The sequence below is a fragment of the Exophiala xenobiotica genome, assembly GCF_000835505.1.
Source record: "Exophiala xenobiotica strain CBS 118157 unplaced genomic scaffold supercont1.2, whole genome shotgun sequence".
Lineage (NCBI taxonomy): Eukaryota > Fungi > Ascomycota > Eurotiomycetes > Chaetothyriales > Herpotrichiellaceae > Exophiala > Exophiala xenobiotica.
The window spans coordinates 3,053,926-3,078,644 of NW_013562493.1; the positions used below are offsets into that span (position 1 = coordinate 3,053,926).

A 24,719-nucleotide genomic window follows, 5' to 3' on the forward strand; every position below is an offset into this window, starting at 1 on the left:
ACACATGCCCTGGAGACTGAACCATGCCCAAGTAGGAGTTTGCATGGCATGGAATGGGGATCAATGGAGTGGCAATGGATCATTGTAATCAGTCAGTAGTATGCATAATGAAAATCGACTTTGTCCTTCATTGGACGAAGTCACCAAATCTCATGTTCGCTCTTGTCCATCTCGTTCTTTCTTTGTTGCTCTTCTTTAATGACTATGTTTGGTATCTGATGCTGATGCTGGCACTGCGAAGCGTACAATCTAAGGCTTCCTTCAACATGTAGCCGCTGTCACCAACGGCTTCGGCATGACACGGCATGGCCTGACAGCGGGTATCGAAGTGGCACCGCTAAGTACGGTGCTTTGAGCTAAAGGCAAGTCTGGTCTCTCTGTGGTGGACTGCCGCTGACAGCTGGAACACAAGCGTTGGCTCTCCTGTACTCGTTGTCCCGTCATTGTCAACAGAGCAGTACGCCGCTATCGAGCACGCCTTGACGCCGGTGGCTTCGCTGGTGCCAGCCGTCCAGGAAGAACGGACGAAAATGGGAACTGATCAGGACACTGGGGTCGGCGAGATACACGGGGAATCTGGCTACCCCGACAATGAGACCTTCCGTGCAAAGCAGGTGGCAGCACCATGAGGAGGAAGACCGACTATGTTCCGCGCAAGACGAGACGAGACCAGTCGTTTGGAGACTACATACATGGGACGCGAGAGTACGACATGCTCAAGAGAATGGAACATAACTTCCGAGTTGGCCTGGAACATGTCCACTCATGGGGGAACGGCGTGTCGCAATGTGGGATGGAAGGATGCAGGATGGTTCAGAGCTGTGTCCTCAAGCAAGACCGTCATGGCTTCAATCACCGGGACTGCTCGGTATCTATGTACACTGCCGCTGCAGCTGAGGCTCCGAGAGAAGGGCAATTGACAGGCCAAGTCTCTCTGTGCACCATCCTCGCCAGGATATCTCAGACAGCTCAGCCGGCTTGTGCCCAGCTCCTGTCGTGCAAACCCTGATATCGTAGTCGGATGATCTTACTTCCTCTTGCCTCCCGCACTGTCCACTTTACTCCTCTTCTCGTCTCAATGTGCGACGCCCCTATCTCGCCGAGGCGGATTCTGCGCTGCTCAGCGGACGAGAATCAAAAGGACTGGTCGTACGCTGTGTGCCCGCTGGTGCATGGTGAGGGAAAACAGAGCCAGCACGCCTTGTCCGGCTGCAGCGATTTGGCCGCTGGTGCTGCTGGCTGCTCGGTGCTTGGTGCTTGGTGCTGGGTGCTGCTAGGTGCTGCTGGCTGCTTGGTGCTGGCTGCTGCCGGCTGCTTGGTGCTTGGTGCTGGGTACTGCTGGGTGCTGCTGGGTGCTTGGTGCTGGGTGCTGCTGGCGGTAGGTCCAGCAACATCGTCGTGCCGCCGCAGCCTGGCCTCTGGTGCTGCTGGCTGTCGGTGCAGCGATCTCGTCGACGTTGCAGATGGCAGTGATGAGGAGGTGTTTGCTCGAGCTGCGCAGGGTGCCATCGAGGGGCAAGTGGCAGCACGTCTATGGCAACATCGCTCGACCCAGGCGCCCATCTCTGTGGCATGATCTCTTCGTATTCATCCTTGAGAACTTGAAGCAAAGATAACAGTCTTCCAGACAACCATCCGGTTTTATTCATCACGCGCTCCGAGTCGGATGCCCAACCTGGAGGGACCTCAGATCAGATGGAGGCTCCCTCCAAAGCCGCCGAGAGCTCGTAACTGCAGCGAAATCCGCCCTTGGTCCAACACCTCTCAGTAATTGGACCAACCCAAATGTCCCGCACGCTGGGAAGAGATTCCCTTTGCGGCCATACTGCAGTGGCGGGGCCTACTGGCAAGTCCTTGCAGAGATCAAATTGGCATGTTTCATCCCCGTAATGACCCTGTACATGACAGTGCCAAGTTGTCCGATCTCTGTGTAGATCGAATAACTATAAGAACCCTCCTCCCTCCCAACCCTGTCTACCTTCCAACCTGTTTTCTTTTCTCATCTCCTTCACCCTGATACGCTCTGTCGTGCGTTACCTTCTCTCCCACATCAGGCCTCCCTCTCGATTCTCCACTGACTCCTTCGTCATCCGCCTCGCCTCTCCCAGTGCACTCCGATCCCCCTCCCAATCCTCAATCCTCAGGATCTTCGCGGCCCTCGACGCAGCCCGTTTTGGGTCTCGTCGACGCTCTCTAGCTCCTTCGCAACACAACTTGGCTTCACCGGCCGCGCCACCTACAGCCTCAGCTGATTCTATCTAATTTCTTGTACGTTTCGAGCTTCCAATACTCCTATTTGTTGGAGCTGTCCATTTGCGTAACGCTGAAAAATGCGCAGCTGCAATGAGTACGTTTCGACTCGCGTTGGTTGACAGCCACACGGCCCCTCCCGACTTTCTAGCTGTACTGCTAGGAGACGAAGAAGAGCGTCGGCGGATCGAGCGAACAGGAAATCCTTTCAGTACGGGACATCTAGGAGAGAATGTACAAGCCTTTTCGGCGGCGTCTTCACATTTCGCCGCGTATAGGAACGCAAGAGAGCTTGAAAGCGTATCCGGACAGATCGAGGTCCCACCATCTAAATCAAAGAAAAAGGCCGTGTTTATCTGGAAGTGTGTACGTCACTGACTTGTTATCCTGTATATAGCAAGACCAAAGCTAATAGATAAGACAGTGCCAAGACGGAAAAGGTGCAATCAGTGTAAAACAAGAGCACTGCCCGACCTGCTCCCACGCAAGGTGCAACAACTGCAAGCTCCAGAAAGTCACCCAATACTAGGATTGAGACAGAGGATGCGTAACCTGGAGTACGGCAGACTGAGCGTAGCTGACGTTTCTGGCACAAGGCCGGCACAGCCAGCTAAGTGCAGCACCTGGTGCATCAAATCATAAAAATGCCGCATGAGTCGAACGAGTGGCATAGTCATTGGTCAGCCTAGTGAAGCGTGTTATAGACAGTATGGTGTTGCCAGTGACCTCTCAATGCATGTGCAAGAATCAAGGTCGCCACATCGATGCCATGGTGGATGACGTCGAGATGCGTCGAGGCTCTCTCAGGGGCATGGCATGCCGAGGTAGCCAAGATGTGGAGGAATTAGCCCTGTCTGACAACGTCAAAACATGGCTTGTTTAACAGTGGGTGTGCTCGGTCGGAGCTGATACCACATCGTACCATGCCAAAGATAGATACGGGCCTCCGCCTCAGGGCTTCGATCGTTCGCCCCAGTTCAACCAGCTCGACCAAAGCAGAAATACTAGAATTATAAACCTACTTAGAACACGGTACGGAATACTGCTTGCTCTCATATATCGTCCAGCTGTCCGCAGTTTCGTTCGTGGGGCATGCGCCGGGAGCGCCCGAGATGGGGAAAGCGGCCCAAAGCAAGGGCCAACAAAGCTTGGCATTTCAAGTGGTCGGGACCTCTGAGGCGTTTCTTTTGGCCCCAGATTGATCACGACCATCACCTTCATATTCTCCATCCATTATCCCAGATTGAATGCACTTTGCTGCTCGCCCAATGCGGTTATAAATGTCATTCCTTTCAAAATCACGTCGCTTTTTCAACATCAAATCTACTCCATTGCGTTCATCAGAGAGAATCTCCTTATTGTGTCGTGGTAAGAATGATCACACGCTAAACACCGCGGCATCTGATCACCAGCGCAGGCAAATCTATCAGTCGAGACGAGCTTTTCCAGTACACGAATGGTCGATTTTTGACTCGCGAGAAGCAGCAACGCGACTGCCGATACGTCAAGTTTGACGTAGAGGCTCTTTGTGAACTTGCAGCTTCGACCGGCCCTACTATCTCCCCTGTCCGAGAAGTTGAAAAGTTAGAAGGCGGATTCAGTAAAGCACTACGCATCGAGAAAGAGGATGGGACTGAGGTTATCGCAAAGATTCCGTGCCCTAATGCAGGGCCGGCGACATACACAACTGCTTCGGAAGTCGCCGTTCTGCAGTATGGTACCGATGCTCTACGGAATTCTGAGCACGCATAATGTTTTGACCGAATGCAGTGAGAGACCATACCAACATCCCAGTACCATGTGTTTATGCATGGAGCTCAGATCCTTCGAACCCTGTAGGGGCGGAGTACATCATCATGGAAAAGGCCACCGGTGTTCAGCTCTTCAAAGTCTGGGATGAACTTAAAGAGACTTCCAAGCTTACCATCATCAAAAAATTGACCGAATGGGAAAGCGAATTGATGAAGATAAATCTCCCGGCTCATGGTTGTCTGTACCATCGCCAGTCTATTTCCAAGGACGATAGGAAGACGAGTCTTCCACCAAGTATTGATCGATCCAGGTTATACTGTATTGGACAGTCCTGCGATCCCTCCTGGTCATTTCTGAGCGAGAGTTTGGTTTCTGGACCTTGTATGTGCACCTTCTCTTGACGTCGAATCTGGAGAGCTGAACCATCTATAGGGGCTTCTCTTTCCGAATTCGGGATTGCATTAGCAAAACGCGAGATCCGCCGCATCTCCCGAGAACCAAAATGTGGCCATGCTGCTAGCCGCAATGGCTCAGCCGATGATCAGATCGCGTTGCTGGAGATGACGGTCAGGCTCATTCAAATTTTAGGTTGCCACGCTGATCTCATGCCACATGCGAAGCCTACTCTTTCTCACACCGATCTGCATATGGGTAATATTTTTGTATCAGAGAACGACCCTTCAGAAATCTCGGCAATCATTGACTGGCAGTTTACACAAATCGCTCCTATGTTCTTGCAGGCACGTTGGCCAGTCTTCTTGAAACCCCCCAAAAATTATCCTGCCGGGCTCGTTCAACCAAAATTACCAGATAACTATGATGCCCTAGATAAGGAGGGAAAGGAATTGGCAGACTATGAGTTCAAGCAGGTCACGGCAGCGAAAGCATACGAATTGAGGTGCTTTCTTGACAATCAAGACGCGTACCATGCGATGAATATACCACGCGTATATCGGGAACTCTTCATTCGCTGTGGAGAAACATGGGAAGAAGGGGCCGCTCCATTACGTGCATGCCTGATCGAAATATTCCATTCTTGGCACGAACTGGGTCTCCCAGGTGAATGTCCTTTCACATTTCAGGAAGGTGACATCCACAAACATGAAGAAGAGTTTGAGGAGTACGAGAAATGGCATCATGCGCGAGAATTTGCCAAGGAGTATCTGGACACTGATGCAGACGGCTGGATCTCACCCGAGTTAGATTTGGCCAAGAAGCAGGAACAAAACAAGGCCCTGTTCAACTTGTTCACAGAGAGAATGGCTGGTAAGAGGTCTCGAGAAGAGATACGTAGGATATGGCCTTTCCCCGAGGGACTCTAGAACTAATCGTTTCCTTACCATTTGTTGATCGAAGTTTCTCAGAAACCAAGATTCGCAACTAGTAGCTGGACTTTGGGTTATCGTGCGATATAACTATCTACTTGAGGTTATCCTTAGCAGCTCTCTCCATTTGCGCCCATAGATCTTTGGCTGCCTCTTTTTGATCCTTTGCTGGGGTATTTTCATCGATGGTACCGACGGCAAGATTTGCATGTGATCCATGAGACACTTTCGAAAGCAAAGAGGACATGCCGTCCTCTCTAAATATCTGTGACTCGGTACCGTGAGGCGTGGCGCACGTTGCTAGCCAGCATCCAAGTAGTAAGCTTGTCCGAGTCGAAAGCCAGGCCGGGAGCCGGACGTCAGCGACACCAATATTCTAGGAAACTTGGTGTCGTGGAAAACAACCTGGTGACAAATCTCATCAGCTCATCCTTTACTACGCTAAAAACGTCACATAGCTCGCCACTCATCCTCATGCCTTACGCATCTTCTTCCCTTTGATGAGACCAGGCCAACCGATGCTACATTGCAGGTCAGGTACTCAAATGATCAAGAGTTTTGCGCTGGCCGACGGTATAGACCGCTGGGGCCTTTGTGTCGCTGTTGCCTACGAGACGAAGTGAAGGTGTACCAGGTACCCATCCTCTTTGTACTTCCCATATCCTGGCAGACCCCTGCAGCTCGTCCCTGCATGCTCTCCAACTCCTGAGCGGCAGTGAATGGCCCCTGGCCAAAAATCCCACATGAGCCATCCTATCCAATTTCATTGGCTCTCTGTCAAGGATAAACATCTGTACAGCTCCTGCCGGTTCCATATCGACTGGCCGTAGGTGGACGTTGTTATCAGGTCGGCCAATCAATATCCACAAGGTCAGTACCGTTCACTTCATTCCAATGTTCTCCACACAGTCGTGCTTACGTGAAACCGCCTCCATCCTGAGTCATGGATGCCGCTGTATTGTTCTCAACCCAGGCAGAACTGTAATCACAATATTATGTCCTATTTTGCCCAAGGTATAGCAATTCTGACCAGGTTTGGTGGGCAGGTTGAGACGGATCTTGCCGAGCATTTGCTTTGACGGGGGCTAATTCTACCTCCATGGGCCGACGCATCCCACAATGTAGTCTGAGTGGGACAGTGGCATCTACAAGTAGACGAAAACGAGCCATTAGATGGTCATCGACTTAGAGACAGGTAGGCTCAGTACGAAGGCGCAACCTGCTATATTAATCGGTATCATAAATTTGGAAATACTATCCATAGACGACTCGTTCATTGGCATATCTGCACCTCGTAGATAATCGGGCAGTACAGTGTACTCTGCTAAATAGGTCAAAAAACTTTCGACGTAATCTTAGCTGTTCTCGTCCGGAATGTCGTCGATTCGACGCCCCTTCGAATTCTTTGAACCGAAAACTTGCCATAAATGCCAGGATTAGGTTGGACGCGTCACAACGCCAGGCAGTAGGCTACTAAAGAGCACAGCTAAGCAATTGTAGCCGAGGACCCAAAAGGGCACCTAAGCCCGAACTGGCTTCTATAGATCTGCATCAGGGCAAGCGCTCCCTGTGGCTCGCGCAGTGCTCGGGCGTGCTCCCTCAGTACTCCCCCGGCGTTCCCCGTACTCTGCCGTAGCTCCCTCGATGCTCTTCCGTGCTCGGCCGGGTGCCTCCGATGCTCCGTCACGTGCCAGATTAAAGCGGCCTCGCTCCCTTTCCTGAACGAAAATGGTAAGGGACAAAGCACAGTTCGGGGATGATATAATATATATATATATATATAGCATTAGTCCTAGCTATACGCTTACAATCAGCTGAGCAGAAGCTATGGTCGCGCCATCATGGTCATGGGCTAAGGCTTGACGAACAGATGCATAGGTACAAGCAGACTTTCAACTTTCGGTCAACCCGGAGACGTGGGGCTCGCAGAGACTGCACGAGGAGATCAATGACATGGTATCACATCTTTTACTGTACCCAACATATGAAAGAGTCCTTGTTATGGCTCAACCCCGCTGCCGATCAAACATGTTGGGAGAGAAATGCAGAAGAGTGCACAGCTCACCTCTGCTCCATTCTCTCCCACCTTAAGCGCAAAATCCGTGGTTCTCCGTCCATCTCGACGACCTCTTCCGGGCCTAGAGTCAATATTACACGTCCGTCTTCCAGCGAAAACTCTCTCAACCTCTCCTGAGTCGAATTTCTCCAATTGGGCGGAATGCTTTCTCGGATACGGTGAAGCACTTTTCCATCGTCGCCTTGTTGAGAACCAAGTTCGTAAGTACCGGAATAAGAGAGGGTACTCGCTGCCGCGGTGGCATATTCTGTGGTAGTCCCAGCGAGCCACGATTGTTGATATGACGGCACGTTTTCGGATTGTATCATCACGCTCATGAAGCTGTCCTGAGTATAGATGAGTCGACCGGTGCAATCTTTACCCATCGGATACACCACATCCGTCGAATTGGCCGTGTGATATGCTGCATACGACAGTAAACTCCAGGTGCCGACCAGAGACAAAGTCGAAGCCGTCGCGGTATTCTCAGCCTCGGGGAGCCTGGTCTTCCCCCTGATGACAAAGTGCTTGATGGCGCCAGTGACAGTGTCGTCCTGTAGCATCCGCATTTCTTGCTCGGATAATGGCACTTTTGAAGCCTTCACATAGCCCAAAAACCATTGCAGGTTCTCCTTATCCTGCCAGCTCTCTGCTCCCGGAAAAACATTGCCGTGTTTCAACGTGAATTCGACTTGAGTGACAGTATTTTCGCTACCAGTGGCGTTGAGGGCTTTCTCCCAAGTACGTGGCTTCCCGGGCAGATGGCCATTTGACCCGGAATCCGCCGTTGCTTTTACCTTCACCTCCATCCGTGAGCTGATCTTGAAGCAAGCTGTTCCTAATCCGTATATCTCAATAACGCCACCTGGATTTAGTTGTCGACAGGCTCTTGTGATGAACTCAGAGGGTTGGCCCTGCCACAGCTCAGCATCGAACAGTATGATCAGATCGTATGTCGGCAGCCTGCCCCATATAATATCGCATTCGGCTCGGCGATGGAATCGTATGTACTCCACGTGGATACTGGGCTGAATCCTTACTGACTCTACAGCCCATGGTCGAGGATCCAGGCCGATCATGCATACTCGATTGGATAGTCCTTGTGGCAAGCTTGATGCCAACGGGTTGCTATGAGGCGTTTCAGTGACGATTCTCAACAGGCCTGTTGCCAGCTCCGCTTCCAGCTCGCTGTCTCCTTTAGAGTCACAAGTCTCTCGAAGGCTTAGGCATTCGAATCGTTCCGTAACGTTTGCAAGAGGATCGGGCGCGTCTTGTGTCCTGCTAGCAGTTCGAACGCCTGCAGTCGAGGACAAATCGCTCAAGCAGGATTGCTTTCCTTCGTTAGGCATGTCAGCTTTTCCTTTTTTGCGCGACTCTCCCAAAACAGTGTCCGATATTGGACGCTTTGAATTGTCTTCCATGCTTAGTTCAATGCCTAAGCAACATGTGGTGAGATACGATGAAGGAGGTTGAGAATCTGATGCAAGAGCGCAAAATCGATGCTTATCTGACAGAGGTACTGCAACCCTTAAAGACCAGGACAGGAAGTGTCGAGAAAATTGTAGTTGTTCATGAAAGAAAATCAGAAGAAAAGATTTAATTGCAGAAGCGCTGCTTTATTACAGGTACCAGCCAAGCAACTGTCTCGGCACCTCCATTTCGAACAATCGACGATTTGTATTGTCGCGTACAGGATTATCTCGAGGACCCCCTTGAGAGCGAAATCTATTCCGAGAGCAAAGCTACTGGTGTTTGTCCCACTATTGACACTCCTAGAAGCGCTATAAGCATGCCGCTAGCCTAGGTCATCAAGCTGATCAAACTCGACAGCTTGCTCATGAGTTCTTGACTACAATTGTTACAGGCAAAGGAAACATACTTGCATCTTCATCATTCTCCTATTTCGGGAACTACATCTCAGTATTGGTGAGCGGCTCTATAGACCCATAAGTATATACTCAAGGAATGTATCCAGTATTGCGATGGGAGTACGCCCTTAAATCCATTCTCATATATATATATATCCACGCGCCCGAGTAAGGATGACCCTTTTGACACCGTCTTTGAAATTCCCATAGCACCTAAAGAGGCGTTCAGGAGCTCGGAGATCCTATTCCAAACGCTCCTAAAGGTCGAAGAATGTGATGGTGCAATTTTCCTGTCTCTCCAAGCAGTTGGATACGTGTTACTCGCTGCAATTTAGAACCAAAATAGGTATATAAAGTCAAAGGGAATATCGGCAATCCTTTAGGCCTATTACAGAGTATTCTCTATAGAATCGAATCTAGGGATACTGTTTATAGGATAAAGACTGTCCAGGACGATAGCCAAGTGTACCCCTATAGGTGGTGAGATAACGCTTTCGAGATCCTATATTTTAATGACACCTTTAGTACAGAAATCTATTGGAAAGATAACTTCTTTAGTTTGCTCGCTATATTCTATTGTTATACTATAGCTATAGTAGTGAAATAATAGTTTATCGCTAGGTTAAGCGCTACTTTCTAACTAATATACTATCTAAAGGATATTTTCTCTTATTAGTTAAGAAGTTAGTTAGCGCTAGTAATTAATTAAGATAATTATATTTTAGTGATTATAGCCGTACTATAGAAGGGCTATTAATATAGACTTTATACTCTTTATATAACTCGTAAGCTTTCTAGATTATCCTCGATAGTCGATATTTACTAGTAACGCCCTTTTTTAACTTCGATCCGCGACTTTAGAAGTCGAGTCTTAATAAAACGGCGTCTGCAACGTAGTAGATATATTGTGTCGATAAGAATAGTCGTCCTTTTGAGACAACGTATCGGCTAGTGAGGATATCTTTATATAGGGCGTAAATAGCGCTTTTAATGTTAGCGACGGGTTAAAATATAGGTGGCTATAGATTGCGGTATAGAGTACTTACGTACTAGGTCTACTGCTAAAGGAGAACTTCTAATTTAGTACGATGTAGGCTCTAGCCAATAGCTATTGGTCAATATTAAAATACTATTATTGTTTTATTGTTTTGCCGTGTTTCTACTGGATCGACAATACACTTACGACTATAAGAAGCTCTCTCTAAATATATTGACTCCTCGCGGTATCTTCTAATCGGCTAATGTCAAAATAATTTAGGGAGTCCCGTTAAGGTGAGTAGTGTAGTAATGAGTAGGATATATATCTTATAGAATCGTTAAATAAAGTACCTTTAGATCTCTTACTCTCTCTTAGCTTATTATATAGTATAGTGTCGTCGTAGTACTACTTTACTAGCGTACGATAATATCGAAGACTATAAAGGCTATATAGGCACTGACAAGCGACCGGAATACTTCGAAAGAGAGCACGACCTCTGCCGGCACTTTGCCACTCGGCAGGCCGTTCAGGATGTCCCGAAACGAGTGCTTTTTTCTTCGCATGCGCGCTAGGAACCGCCCGGCCCAAACGCCTCGAACAAGACAGGAAATAAACACCGAGAAGGCGAATAGAAGCGGCCCTGTAACGCGCTGGTCCCTAGAGCCTGGATCTTGGGCAGACGTCTGCCTCTGCCTAGCCAATCACGCTCTCCTTCTCAGTGAACAGTAAGCATGAGGAGCATGTGCCTACATGTCATGGATGTGCCTCTGCACCTACACCTACGTGATTGGGCAAGTTCTGCACTCATGTCCTATTTCCTCCCGCTGGTTGAAATCAGCATACGCGGTTTCTCGTTTCTGCATGAGGCCGCATAACTTTCAAGTGGCAGAGAGCCGTGCAGCAGCGTGACTGGCTGCAGAAATTGCCGTTCTGGCCGTTGTTCACAGCCCAGCACCACCAGCATCTGAATAAAATGCATCCTACCAAGATGAAATGTCAACCCTTTTTAAAGGCTTCCGAATGCCACCCCTTCTGGCGTCACAATCCCATTCCCTGAGTTGCATGGTGATTCGGCTGTAAGCTTGATTTTCTCAAAATGTCAAGGTATATCAATCGATTCACTATAGTCCCGAAGGAGTTGTTCCGTTTGAATAATGGACCAACGTTGTCTCTTCGCGATAAAACAGGTAAGAAAACTGGCAGCTACGATATCTTGACTGAAGCCGGGAAAGTCAACCGAAGGCCGTTACAAACCCTGAGACTTATGAGAGTAAGACTGGAGCATCATGATGTACGCTGTATTGCTGATGAGTTGAAGGACCTGACGGTGCCTCGTTGCGCCCTAACCCTCCTACTCAGCAACAGCTTGTGAGGAACTTCACTGGTAGCGGTATTGTTGTCTACGCCATCCCCAAAGGTTTGTTGTCTCAGTTTGAAATCCCAACCTATGGAGGCTCAATCAATGCCAGATACACAACTGCCCAATGGCCTTGTTCTTGTGCACGAAGTGGGTGATCATTACTCGTTGCAGCCAGCGCGAGAAATGACTCTTACAGGTTTGTTCTTTCGTCCTCCTGTGGTAGGACTGAGGTTGATACTCGCAGAACTGAACACGGACATCAACAGTTTCCTTACCGCCAAGGCTCAGCGTATGACGAAGTCAGAATGGTTGGAGAAATATCCCGCAGCAACGGAAACATGCTAGCCTCCGTCACTCGCATATATGGTGTTCTTCGGCACCGTTGGTCATGAGAGACAAAGCGCCCCTTCTGGACCTCTAGCAGGACGTCCAGGACTTTGGACCTCCCTCGTAGCGCGCACTTTCTAGACGTGGAGACAGAGGTGAAACATGTTGCAATTGTCAGATATGCTTGTATGTCAACCCCAATACCACTACCCTACTGCTTTTGGGAATCGATGTTGAATTCTAGACGCTGTGGTGTGAATCAACACGTAGAATTGTCCTACTATGCAAATCACTCTTCTTCAAGTTTGCCATTGCTCCGTATCTGTATCTGCCGCAGCATCGTTGAAATTGTTTTTGTCGAACCACTCTTCAGCATCAAAGACGGTCGCATGCGTTGCATAAAACCCGCTGAGGATAGTATTCAATTCTGCAGGAATAATCAGCGGCATATTGCGAGTAGGCCAAGGCAATATAAACCGTGTAGCTTCATCGGACGCGACGATTGGAGTGAAAATAATGAAGGGTCTTGATGGAAGGCAAGGAGAGGTGAGGGAAGAATCGTCCCTGTAGAACCATGTTAGTATCATCTGCGAGTAGCAGGCATCGGACAGTACCTTTTTTGATGCTGATGAGTACAGGTCTGATAGCCTCGTCCTCTTCGCAGTATTGATCGAATGCATTTCTCGCTAATTCTTGCATTAAGATGGTATTGGGCATGAATAGAGGTCCATTGAAGGCTGGAGAACTGTTAGTACGCGAGCAAATCGTGTCGTCGATACAGACTTGGGACTTCTTGGGACACTCTAGGGTACACCAGGCCATCACCTGACACAAGAACGTGATCTTTGGCCTTCCCGTTCTTATTCTCTCCATAGACAGGAGATTCGATTCTGGTAGAAGTTGAAGTCGGTACACGGTGGCCGGAAGTCGAGAATGGGAAGAGACCGTAGCAAACTTCCGCCAGTTCGATAATATGCTGCCGTACGAGGGTAAGACAGGTCTATTCGTTAAGCGCATTGTGAATTTGTTAAGCATATTGAGGGAGTTTCATGGAATGTTGTCGGAATAGAGATGGGATTGGTGGAATTAATCAGCAGTCAAGACAACGCAGGCAAGGGCTCAGCATCTTTCTCGAGTGAAAGCTCAGAGCAAAAAGGCAACCAGGCAACCAGGCAACCAGGCATTGTGCAGGCCAAGGGGCTTTATGTACTTGTGCCCGGGTGTCGGGAGTACGGTACTCATGGCAGGCATGTCTTAGTTCTTGAAGGGGCGCGAGGATCTAGCTGCAACCAGATGTGAGGCCTGAGGATCTAGCAAGGATCGAATTCTCGTACGCGTACCATGATCAACTGAGGAAAATCCCCCCAGTTGATCTTAGCATGAGTCGGGGTATCTCGATGGGTCCTCCTGCAAGTCCACCTTCCCGTGTGTACTGGCCAACATACCGAGAAATGGGCAACGAATTGAGTGTTGTCCTTTCTTTGCTCAGTAGCAGCTCAAATCCGCTACAAGAGCTCCGTACGTGGATTACAAGCCAAGACCAAAAATTCGAAAGCCTGGACATGCAGAACGACAAAGCAGGATCGGCCGATGTCCCTGCTGACCAATACAATACAATGGAAGCATTTGTCGACCACACTACCCTGCCTGCGCCTCCAAATGAGGTCGATTTTGACCCGCCATTAGAAACCACTTTCACACCCAGTGACCTTACGATGTTCATGCTTCCTGTACAAGCTGGCTATGGCACTACTATGGGTTTTGATTCCAGTCCACTCGAACATAAAGACACGAACTTCCTGGACCTCTCTGATCACCCAAGCCTGGTGGGTTTTCAGTTTGACCCAGAATCATCATCAGTGACGAAGAAGTAACAACGAGAAGAGATCGCAGCCGTGAAGCCTACCATTTGTTTTGAAGTCGCGTGCATTTTGATATCACTTCTCAAAAGGAAAAGAGAGTACTTTCTTGAAGGAATGTATTCTCTACGGAGACAAAACATTCGTATACTGCTTCCCTGAATGTGACCAGAAAATCTCGCCGTTGGAGCAGCGATCATTGGACTCTCAAGATAGCACGTCAAACGATCGGGTGTGCGCTCTATAATGTATAAGTCACGGCTCTAGGGAAGAAAGGCCACAACAGTACCTAATGTTTCTCCTTTCGGTTAGGGGGCTCCATATCCCTGCTCGTTGTGGGATCTGTTTTGCTCATGAAGCTCGTGTCGCTCCGGTCAGAAGTGGGAGATCTCCCTGCTCCATTTTGAGCCACAGGTTTGCTGTTACCTGCAGAACGCGACGTGTTCTCCTTCGGCACTTTGGCTGAATCATCTCTTGGCTTTTCTGGCATGGTAAGTCAAAGGTTGGGGTGTCGAAAAAACTTGCAGTATGTTCTTCGAAGAGAAGTCCAGCAAACAAGAGGAGAGACAGGAAGGCTGGCTGGCAGGTGTCGTCAAAGATTTGAGGCTGAATTGACGTGTACAGTGTAAAGGGTTTGAATTTCGATGCCTTGATGGATGACATTCAGCGAAGCCTTGAGGCCAACCTGGAGGAGTCAAAGCATTCTTATACCTGGAGACGGGCATCGGAGTGTTCAGAGAATTTTCCTTGTTGGTACTCATCATCGACCGGATACGTGGACAACTCGGCTTCAGGGGTTCTGACCAACGACTCCCAAGGCCCTCCGCAACGTTTTCCGCATTCACTAACGAAGCTCGGCTTTGCGCTTGAGGTTTCCGCCACTTTTGCGCGTGGATCAAGACCGCAGGTATCTCAGAACGACCAACCCTGACCCTTGTCGAATACTATCGATGCAACAGCATCGCAACCTGGCTCTTCATGCTGCAGGATTATGTCAAAGAGAGAGCTGGCAGACCATTATGCGACCTACATTGACGGGTCACAATGTCCTTGGAAGCCCAGACTGAGACATGACCGTCCGGATAATGGATTGAGAGTGCTTGTTGTTAGCTTACCTTGTGGAGCAAAGGGTTCGAAGGGTATGCATATTTTGCCCCATATCACAGGACGTACGTACCTTTTGATGTATCCGGAACTAATGCAGCCGGTGACGACGTGCTTAGTGCGAAGAATTCTCATAGAGATGTACTCTGGAAAGGTCTCGATACTTACTTCCACTCCGTGATACAAAGTCGGTCAATTACAGGACACGGCGCTTGGGCCGAGCAACATTAGGGGTAGTCCATCTGGCTCAAGACATGTCTATCAGACATTAGATCAGGAAAACCGACCACGATAATAAACTTTATTACAGGCTCGGAGATGGGATTATCTTCGCCTCCGCCAGTCCATGTATCTCTCGTCCTTCAGAGTCAAGTAACAGGGAAGAATGTGCTGGCCGGCTGCCCGACCCACATTCATACGCTGCAGCTTCCTTCGAAGTCAAAGCAGATGCATAACGACATTGATTTAGAGTCGATGCAGGGATAGCCTCTACATAGAGGCTTGTGGCTCAGATTGGGAAACGCGGGTCAGCAGGGAGGCTAGGAATAACTGGCGGTTGAGGAGAGGCAGAGAGCGCCCAAATGTTATCCACGCCTAGTCGCCGGGGTAATTGCCAATCTTTGATTTCTTCTTACATTTCTGAAGGACAGTCCAATCTGGACATTTTGCCCGAATCTCTTGCGCAACCAACTAGTTACGGCTTTCCTGGCCTTGACGTCAATGCGCGACCGTAGCTGCTTTGCCAAGTCCGGTCTTGATGTCCGGAAAGACAGGACGGGGAGTCGATGAATTCCTCCACTAGGCTAAAGCTACTGTAACCAACTGCGTCCACAAGCACTCCCCGTTTTGCGAGAAAGTCCAAATCTTTAGTTGAAGCTGTGGCACGGTTGGCAGCAAAAAGGCTCAGCAATGAGCACCAACCTGGTATGCCTTGAACAGACCGCCGGTACCGACGATGAGCTCAGTCAGAACGATCGGCGTCCCAAACTGAGACGATCCCGTGCTCATGTCACGATTGCGTGTCAGTCTTGTAAGTCGCGGAGGAGAAAGGTAAGTAAGCCATGTCCTAGTACTGCTAGTCCTGTTCTGAGAATGCCTAGTGTGACAAAGGGGACCCATGCTCAGAGTGCAAGAAGAGGAACGCGTTTTGTGACCGAGGCAAGCAGGCAGATTCGAGGAGCAAAAGCCACCGGGATGAGATAGTATTAAAGAGCATGGCGTATGATCGAATTATGCAACTATTCAGATACCCATCAGGACCCAATGTTTCGAGCTTCCTCCAGATGATCAGAGAGGGGTCGTCGGTCCAGGAGGTGCTTCGTTTTCTCGACGAGCTCGAAGCCAAGGCAATAATGGATATCAGACATATCGTGGAATGACCAAGTGATCCAGTCAGGTCACGGCTAACCTGTCAAATCGGCCATTGCAAGAACAAAGTCTATGACCTCGAGCGCAGCTTGTCATACCTCCAAGGAATATCGTGCTCGCCCTCGATTAGGGAAGGACCAGAGAGTGAGGCATCAGGGATTTGTGACATAGATTTCAATAAATGTTGGCCTTGCGAGCACGTTCCGTTGCCCCAACGTTACGAAACTGTCGTGGCCGAGGGCCTCTTGTCCGGAGGTGAAGCTCAACGCCTGTCTATCGCTCGTCTTTTGGTCAGAAAGCCGCAGATAGTACTTCTCGATGAGCCTACCTCAGCTATCAATCCCGAAGGACAGCCCCAGATGCAGGCAATATTGGACGACTTCTGCAGGCCGCGCACTACTATTGTGATTGCTCACAGGTTACTTACAATCAAGAACGTAGACAGGATTGTGGTCTTAGACCACGGACGGGTTGTTGAAAGCGGAACGCATAGGGTATTGATGGCAAAAACAGGCAAATATTATCGTATGGTAGCAGCTGAGTTACGGTAAGACCAGGTGGTATTAGCAAGTAGGAATTCGGGGATATGAACGGCACAATTAGTCTTGAGCTGACGAAACGCTCTGTGCGATTGGTTCACGATTGATCTTGTATCAATATGTTCTTGATATTCATCTTCTTTCTCCTCCTCAATGCTCTCCTCGCTTCTCTCTTCACTTTCTGCTTAGTATGTCTAACCCTCCAGGATTTGCGAAATTTGTATAGAGCCGCGACAAGGAAGCCCTGTCTGTCATTTGTGAATTCAGTGGTAAAATGTTCTTGAACGATGCTGTGAACGGTGCTGATAAGCCACTCTCTTTCAAATTCTTGCGTATCATAGAAAGGCAAGCGACCGTCTGCCCACGTAGATTTTGGATTGGATGTGCAATAGTCTTCGTGTACTTGGCGAATGCGGTTTCGTATCCAAATATAATCTTCAGACGAAATTTCGAAGGTGCTCAGAAATTTCGCGTTGTTCATCTTCGCTATCGACGTAAGGTAAAAGGGAAGGTCCTTGTCATGGCGCTTCATAGTGGATAGAAGTAACTTGGAAGTGCGGATTGGGAACGAGGCGCAGAACGTTCAGCGTCCAGCGATGGACTGTGTTTACTTTGAGCTGAAGGAGTGCCTTACAAGCGGCGGAGGACTGCCGCTAGCTAGGAATAAAGTGCTGAACAGTGTCGGTGGTGTTTGAAAAGAAGGATCAACGGCCTAATAAGCCTTCTGGAGATAGAAATAACCCATATAGACGAGATGAGGGTCAATCTCGACCCGATTGTTTCTGAATGTAGTGACCAGAGATAGAGGGAGCAAAGGTGGTCGCACCAGGGCCAGCAGTCCATTTAGACTAAGCGGTGTTAGCAGCCTGCATTTCACTCAGAGACTTACAAATAGAACCTGGTAAGGGTTGCGGGAATCAAAAGCTCACTAGAGGATTAGGAGAACGTCCGTTTTGAGTGGAACCATCCATTGTTGCAAGCAAAGGCCGGCCTCGCGAAGATAGTGCCCAGACGACACCTGCAGCTAGAAGCGCCTCCTAGAGCAAGAAGACGTCCCAATGCCTCCTGTGAATCGAGACTAGACCTAGCGGTGTGACAGCATATTTTGATGCTCGTCAGGACCAATGCATGGGCCCCTCTGGACGCCGGACGACGTGAGCCCCTCGTGCTTCCGTCTGGCATGGAACTTCGGGCGGCAAGCACCATACTAGTGGGCTCAGGAGTGCAACTCAGCTTACATGACCTTACGTTGCCCATTGTCTTCAAAATACTTTCATCGAGCGACATCGACGCAAGTCCTGGCTCTGTGCACGCGCGAAACTCAGATAGAGCTTCAGCTGTGTCGATGGCATTGCAAGCACATGATTTCAGACAAAATGTCGCACGGCTCTTCGAAGTCACCACTGTTATCCACGTCCGCAAGACCTGGCGAATTCCGACCCAGGGTCGTACTCGAGAGTCGGTTGTTGAGTTTAGTGGAGCTCCAATTAGCAGGCTGCGAGATGCTGAGACTACTTTCGGGTCGAGATTGTGTCTTTTCACTAGTGACCTGAATCATTTGCTGCCGATAAACCGCGAGGTCAACCTCTTGTTTCTACAATACCTGCTCCCACTCTTTCTTAACTTCGCTTGTCTTGTCGTCTTGTGCTTGTGTGTCTCTCAAACGTCGAAGGAGCATACTTGGGGGCAAATCAAACCCATGGTGTGTCGCAAAAGCACTGATTCTTGTCAAATTAGTGGATAGAGTCTGGAAGTCTATCAACGATGATTGGCGATATAAGTGATAAACGCCCTTCGGAGGTAGTAACTTAGGCAGGGATGCTGGGTCCATTTGCTCCGAGAGTCGTGGCGAGGTTGAGGCCTTCAACCGGTGTGACTTGCAAGCCCCTGTCGAGCATAGCTCCAATGACTGCGATGGGACGGTCGCCTCTAAGGCCCAGGCTGTGCCTATACGTCATGAGGTGTTCGAAACTTGACCTGGCCGCAGTGTAGAATACGAAGATCACGGCGTCGCACGGGAGGACCTCAGATAGACTCCTACCCTCCACCATGGTAAGGTCAATCCACACCGACTCGATACTGACAGACACTTCATAAGTGCCCTAGTTCTTGCGCACATCAAGGTAGCTGCCCCAAGAATACTGTATGCAGAGGTTAACATGGACACTTGCCCCATCCCATGTTACTTACCTAACGGATAAGTGTCGTTTGCCCCGACCCTCTTGTCACCAACCACGCCAATCTTGTACTTCTTGCGAGTTTTCACCATCTGAAGATTGCAGTGTAGGCCACGCGCAAAGCAATCCGCAAAGCCCAGGCTGAGACATGACCGTCTGAATAGTTAATTGAGAGTGCTTGCTAGCCTCTTTTGTGGCGGTACCTCAAGGGTATGCATGAGTGCACCATATTGCAGCAAGTACCTACCTTCTGATGTATCCGGGGTTAATGAGACGGCTATGTCTAGAATCGTTCCTGATAGGGCGCTCATTTCTAGGCCGGTCCTTCCCCCCTCCTTCAACTTCTCCTTCTATCCCCCCTTTAACCTCTTCTTTAACTTCTCCTTTGTCTTTACTATTGTCAGGAAACACTAAGGACACCTCGGACAGCTGTCTGATCACATGGTGTGGTCAGCACCCTCACAGCATGATACGAGCTGCTGACACCCCTTAGAGTTTTCCTTCTCCTTCTGTAAGAGTAGGAGTAGTCGGTGTCTATAGGACTACTTTCAATGCATCTGTCCAATACCTTCGTGCTGTTCTAGTGCTATGCGCCGGCTTGCCTCTTATCTAATGGTTCCCCCTCGAGAGTACTCTGACAATTCTACTCCTACTGTTACCGAACCCTGACGATAAGACAAGCCGAGTAAGCGGCCAACGCTACGAGCATGTCGGGCCCAAGCACGTGGTACTCGGCAGTCCTCGCAGACCGAGCCTGACGAGGAGGGTGTGGCTGGTCCTTCAACGCAGCCGCTGCCGACGATTGAAGGTGGCGAGGCTAGCAGTGGAACGCAGCCTGCGCGAACGCCGTACGCAAGCCCGAGGCCTGCGTCGGCAGCCCCTCTACTCCCTCAAGCTCAGCATAGGGACCAGGCCGAGCCGGCCCCTACCCCTGCCTCTTCTATCGCACCGTCGGTTGCGCCTTCGATTGCCCCCTCGGTCGCGCCGTCTATGGCAACCTCGGAATTGTTGGCGGCAAATCTTGACGTTGATGCAATCGATGCCGAGCACGAGCGTATGAAACGCTTAGTATTAGCACAGAGAAAGCAGAAAGAGATTGCGCTTTTGAAAGCAGAGTTCAGGGGTGAAGAAGTGAATGATCCTGTCCGGATCGAAGGATCAACGCTGCCGGTGCGCAAGCGCCCAGCAAGCCTAGGGCTGTACTCGGGCCATCCCAAACATCTAAAAATTGCTCCTCGCAAGAAGTTTTCTGCGACGTCGCTGGGCGAACTCCAGGAATACCTAAACGAGTGGCGATTGATCTTTGATTTGGACCCAGACTCGTCGGATGATGTACGCATCCGACAACCAGCCACTGAGCTTGCTGAGACAGCCGCATCGACATGGCTCCGAGAGCCGAGGGAAACCGAACCCACCACGTGGGAAGGTTACACCACGTTTTTACGAAACGTTGTTCAAGCCCTGCCAACCGCATGTCAACCGCGTTGTCGCAGCTGTGGCGGTACAGGCAGAAAGACGGACAATCTGTGCGCGAAGTCCAAGAAGAACTTGCACGTCTCCGGCAGGATGTGACTCGATTGACTGAAGAGCAGAGGCATGCTTGGGAGCTGCTTCTGGCGTTGAAACCCGAGGTTAGCCTGGCAGTGATGCGCGAGGTGCGCGAAATTGAAAGTGAGGAGTTGGTACTCCGAGCCGCTCAGCGGCACGAAGAGCTCCTCAAGTGGCAAGACAGGAGAGACAAGCGGGAAGCTGTCAAGACGCAGTCTAGCAGCAAACCCGGAGCTGGTCGCGATTCTGGCGATGCTCCTGCGAAAACAAAGCAGGTTGAAAGCAAGCCGGCCGCTGGTGGTCAGCAATCAAGTGGCACCCGAGGTGCATCTCCTTCCGGTTTGCAATGCCATCGCTGCAAGCGTTATGGGCAGATTGCACGGAACTGTCTACAGCCGCCGTCTGGTAGCACGAGAGCCAACTCCGTTGCGCGGGAGAAACGCAAGGAGAAGGACCAGGGGCCAAAAAAATGAGACCTAGTACCTACTGCGCTTCTAGTGTGCTAGGTAACACCCCTACAGGCGTGCGTACAGAGACCTCGAATGCTTTGACGGGCTCTGTGGAAGTGGAGCTTGCAGGTAAGAAGCGTACTCTACGCATGCTAATCGACTCTGGGGCTCAACTCAACTTCATCTCGCAAAAGATCATGGTTGAAGAGCAAACCGCCCCGAGGGACTCGTCGATTAGGGCCCATGCGGTTGATGGCCGAGCTATCAACGTCTACGGCGAGCACACCTTCCGTGTCTATGCTACGGATACACGGGGGACGTGCTACTCAATGGATGATGACTTTGTGGCAACCGATGTGCAGGATGCAGATCTGATCCTTGGGTATCCCTGGCTTAGGGATGTGCAGCCGGAGATTGACTGGCGACACGGTGCTTGGAACCATCGACTACCACGCGTAGGCGATGTACAACTGGTGTCCCTGAAGAAAATCATCCCGCTGGGGAAGAAGCATGGCCTAGGAATGATACGATTATCTTCCGTCCTGTTGGGCAAGTTGTCTTCCGCAAGCGGCGAGCATACGGACAGCACCTCCGACGAGGATCCGTTGCCGCCAGAGGCTGAGGGATATAAAGATGTCTTCGACGAGGCGGAGGCGGGTCGCCTACCGCTAGATACTATCGTCAAGCATGCTATCCCGATTGAAGAAGGGAAAAATGTTCCCTACAGTCCCATTTACCCTCTTAGTGCTGAGGAACTGCGCGTGTTACGTGAGTACTTCGAGAAATATTTTGCCCGCGGATGGATTCGTACAAGTGAGTCCCCAGCCGGGGCTCCCGTCCTCTTTGTACCGAAGAAAGACGGTAGCTTGCGACTCTGCGTCGATTACCGTGCTTTGAACCGGGTGACCATCAAGAACCGACACCCATTGCCACTGATTAGCGAGACGTTGGACCGTCTCGGTGGCGCTGCAATCTACACTCAGTTGGATTTGCGAGACGCATACCACAGGATCCCTATCGCAGAGAAAGATATCTGGAAGACTGCTTTTCGCACGCGATACGGACACTTTGAGTATACGGTGATGCCTTTTGGGCTGACCAACGCACCCTGCGACCTTTCAAGCATACATCAACGAGGCCCTCGAAGGGTTACTGGATGTTGTCTGTGTTGCATACTTGGATGACATCTTGATCTTTCGTTCAGATCCCAAGAAGCATGCGACTCTGTGCTTGTCGTTGTATGTCGATTCTCTAAGATGGTCAAGTATATACCTTGCGATGCCCAGATAACCGCCGCGGCATTAGGGGACCTGTTGGTTGAGTACATTTTTGCAGCATTTGGCGTCCCACGCTCCATCGTCAGCGATCGAGTGCCAATCCTGACATGGCAGTACTGGGGAACCCTATGCTATTATCTTGCGATCAAAAGGCGATTCTCGACTGCCTTCCATCCGCAAACGGACGGACAGACAGAAAGGGCAAACCAAACGTTGGAATGTTACTTGCGTTGCTACGTAAACTACCAACAGAACGACTGGGCGATGCTGCTGCCTAGCGGGGAATATGCTTGCAACCAGAGCGTCAACCAGACTACGAACAAGTCTCCGTTCTCGTTGGTACTCACATACTCGCCTACTATGCACCGCAATCTAGAGCCCAAGCCGCAGGAAGGAGAAAACAATTCTGCGGCGAACAAGGCGAAAGCCTTGGAGGAAGCGGCCCGCCAGGCCAAAACATTCTGGGAACAGGCGCAACGATCGGTGACCAAGTATTATAACAAGGGTCGAAAACCGCGAAGTCACACCCCCGGAGATCATGTTCTACTGTCATCCAAGAACATCCGCTTGCGTCGCGCAAGTCGCAAGCTGGCAGATCGCTACCCTCGGACCGTTCAAAATCTTGAAAGCAATCGGTCGAAATGCATACTCCCTGGCGCTGCCAAAGAAGTACGGCCGACTCCACAACACCTTCCCTTCCATGTTTCGCTGTTGGAGCCTTACTCAGTGCGAGAAGGCTGCGAACCGCCTGAGCCTATCGAGATAGCAGGCGAGGAAGAGTGGGAAGTGGAGCGTATCCTGGACCTCCGAGAGACCAGGCTTGGGCGTCAATATTTGGTTAGATGGCAGGGCTTCTCAGAGGCTGAGGACAGCTGGGAACCTGCTGAATATCTGCTAAATGCCGGCGACGCTGCGAGCGAGTTCTTGAAAGAACGAGATTTGAGAGAAAATCATGAGGATAATGACTGAAGACGAGGAGCGATGATCTGAAGTTGCAAGAGTTTCCACTAAGAACTCGGCATGCTATAGGCATGCGACTCATCGACTGAGCAAACGCAATGACTAGTCTCCAACTATCACAAGAAGACCAAGACCCCAAGAAGGGACACACGGAATTCAGCATGCCACTAGCATTGAAACCGCACTCAAACCTCAGGGGTTTCCTCAGCACCACTATCAATAGCTTCACCTGGATCATCACCCATAGGCGCATCTTCAAGCAAATCATCCTCAACGGCTACCTAAGCCATGTCAGGGATCGTCAAAGAAGGATGCAATGATCGCATATCTTGGCCGGGCCAAGGACGAAGAGTGATGCCAGCCTAGCATGAAGAACGCACATGGTTAGCATTGATTCGTCAAGACCGGAATCAAACTTACAGCTTGAGCTGCCACTTCGGCCTGGGTACGTTTCATATGCAAGTCCATGGCTTCGGCCATGGTGAGTGGTTTCTTCACCTCAAGATTGATTGGGATTCCACCGAGATCCACGAGGACAGCCTTCTTCTGGGCACTATCTTTCATCCATCCGTTGATTTTCTCACCCATCTCACGAATACTACTGTCTGAAAGCAGGCGGTTAGCATGCGCAAAGCTGGTCAAGAGAATGTCTTACCTGAGTGAACGACCTTAAGGTCGAGGTTCGAATATCGAATGCAAGCATTGACAAGAGTGTTGACAGCTTCGCGACAGTCCAAGGGGATCCACATGCGGTTAGCGACTTCAACCAAAGCAAAAGGGGAACTTACGGTCTTGCACTCGTGGCCTTGAATTGTGCAATAACGGCACTTGCCTTCAGTGGTATCGCACGGCAACTCAGCATCTCGGAAAAGGTTAGCATGCTAAATCTGGTGCACACAACGAACGGAATATCACTTGAGCTCCTCTTGTGCGACTTTGGAGGTTCGACCTGTGAAGCTCTAGGGCTAGATGGGGGCCACCTTCCAGATGATCCCTTTTTTGATCCAACAAATTGTGAGATATCTACTCCATTAACAGACATATTTGGACTAGGTTCCATTTTCTACATCATTTTGACCGGGAAATGGCCACACCAGGGCCCAGAACGAATTGATTCTGACGGATGGAGCAAATACCAGGAACGCGTTTCAGAGCTCTTTCGTGGTGGCATTTTCCCCGAATTGACAGATGTGATCTGGGCGAACGTGATTATGGGCTGTTGGAAGCGGAGCTATGTTACTATGGAGGAAGTCTTAACTGCTATCCAGAAGGAGCTGCAGAATGGATAACTTCGAAGAAGTCCAAAGGCCGACGGCCGTTATGTCAACCATGGCGAGGATGTATCGTTTAGGGCTCTCGCCTATGAAGGCGCTTGGGAATGCCTTGCTTCGCAGTCGAATTCTGGCAGTGTTCGGGAAGAAGAGATAGGTCTTCTCGTTAAATAACTGACTGTCTTCGAAAGGAAGCAGACGTTATCGTTCGTACAAAGCTTCTTGGCTGTGTATTTGGCAAGAACCACAG

General features: G+C 50.1%; 5 protein-coding genes across 7 annotated transcripts; 2 read left to right on the forward strand and 3 right to left on the reverse strand.

The window, feature by feature from the left end:
- The first annotated feature begins 3,469 nt into the window (after positions 1-3,469).
- On the forward strand, positions 3,470-5,337 carry PV05_03324. Of its 3 annotated transcripts, none has more exons than XM_013463959.1 (4): positions 3,470-3,618; positions 3,668-4,383; positions 4,435-4,568; positions 4,623-5,337. In XM_013463959.1, the coding sequence occupies exons 2-4, from the start codon at positions 4,107-4,109 to the stop codon at positions 5,322-5,324; spliced, it is 1,113 nt and encodes a 370-aa protein (XP_013319413.1). In that variant the 5' UTR covers positions 3,470-3,618; positions 3,668-4,106; the 3' UTR covers positions 5,325-5,337. The 3 variants fall into 3 exon arrangements, with proteins under 3 accessions (XP_013319413.1, XP_013319414.1, XP_013319412.1); XM_013463960.1 differs by having other exon boundaries at positions 3,668-3,967; positions 4,021-4,383; positions 4,435-5,337; XM_013463958.1 differs by having other exon boundaries at positions 4,435-5,337.
- A 1,476-nt stretch (positions 5,338-6,813) lies between these two features.
- Positions 6,814-8,804, reverse strand: PV05_03325 (uncharacterized protein; the record flags this gene model as incomplete). The annotated part of the gene is made up of 2 exons (XM_013463961.1): positions 6,814-7,045; positions 7,393-8,804. 2 exons carry the CDS (start codon positions 8,802-8,804, stop codon positions 6,814-6,816), a joined length of 1,644 nt encoding a protein of 547 aa, XP_013319415.1.
- A 4,184-nt stretch (positions 8,805-12,988) lies between these two features.
- PV05_03326 (uncharacterized protein) lies at positions 12,989-13,791 on the forward strand (the record flags this gene model as incomplete). Its single annotated transcript, XM_013463962.1, has 2 exons — positions 12,989-13,151; positions 13,211-13,791. The coding sequence occupies 2 exons, from the start codon at positions 12,989-12,991 to the stop codon at positions 13,789-13,791; spliced, it is 744 nt and encodes a 247-aa protein (XP_013319416.1).
- A 274-nt stretch (positions 13,792-14,065) lies between these two features.
- Positions 14,066-14,266, reverse strand: PV05_03327 (uncharacterized protein; the record flags this gene model as incomplete). The annotated part of the gene is made up of 1 exon (XM_013463963.1): positions 14,066-14,266. The coding sequence occupies one exon, from the start codon at positions 14,264-14,266 to the stop codon at positions 14,066-14,068; it is 201 nt and encodes a 66-aa protein (XP_013319417.1).
- Positions 14,267-23,383: 9,117 nt separating this feature from the next.
- On the reverse strand, positions 23,384-23,947 carry PV05_03328 (uncharacterized protein; the record flags this gene model as incomplete). The annotated part of the gene is made up of 3 exons (XM_013463964.1): positions 23,384-23,479; positions 23,619-23,803; positions 23,854-23,947. 3 exons carry the CDS (start codon positions 23,945-23,947, stop codon positions 23,384-23,386), a joined length of 375 nt encoding a protein of 124 aa, XP_013319418.1.
- Between the last annotated feature and the right edge of the window lie 772 nt (positions 23,948-24,719).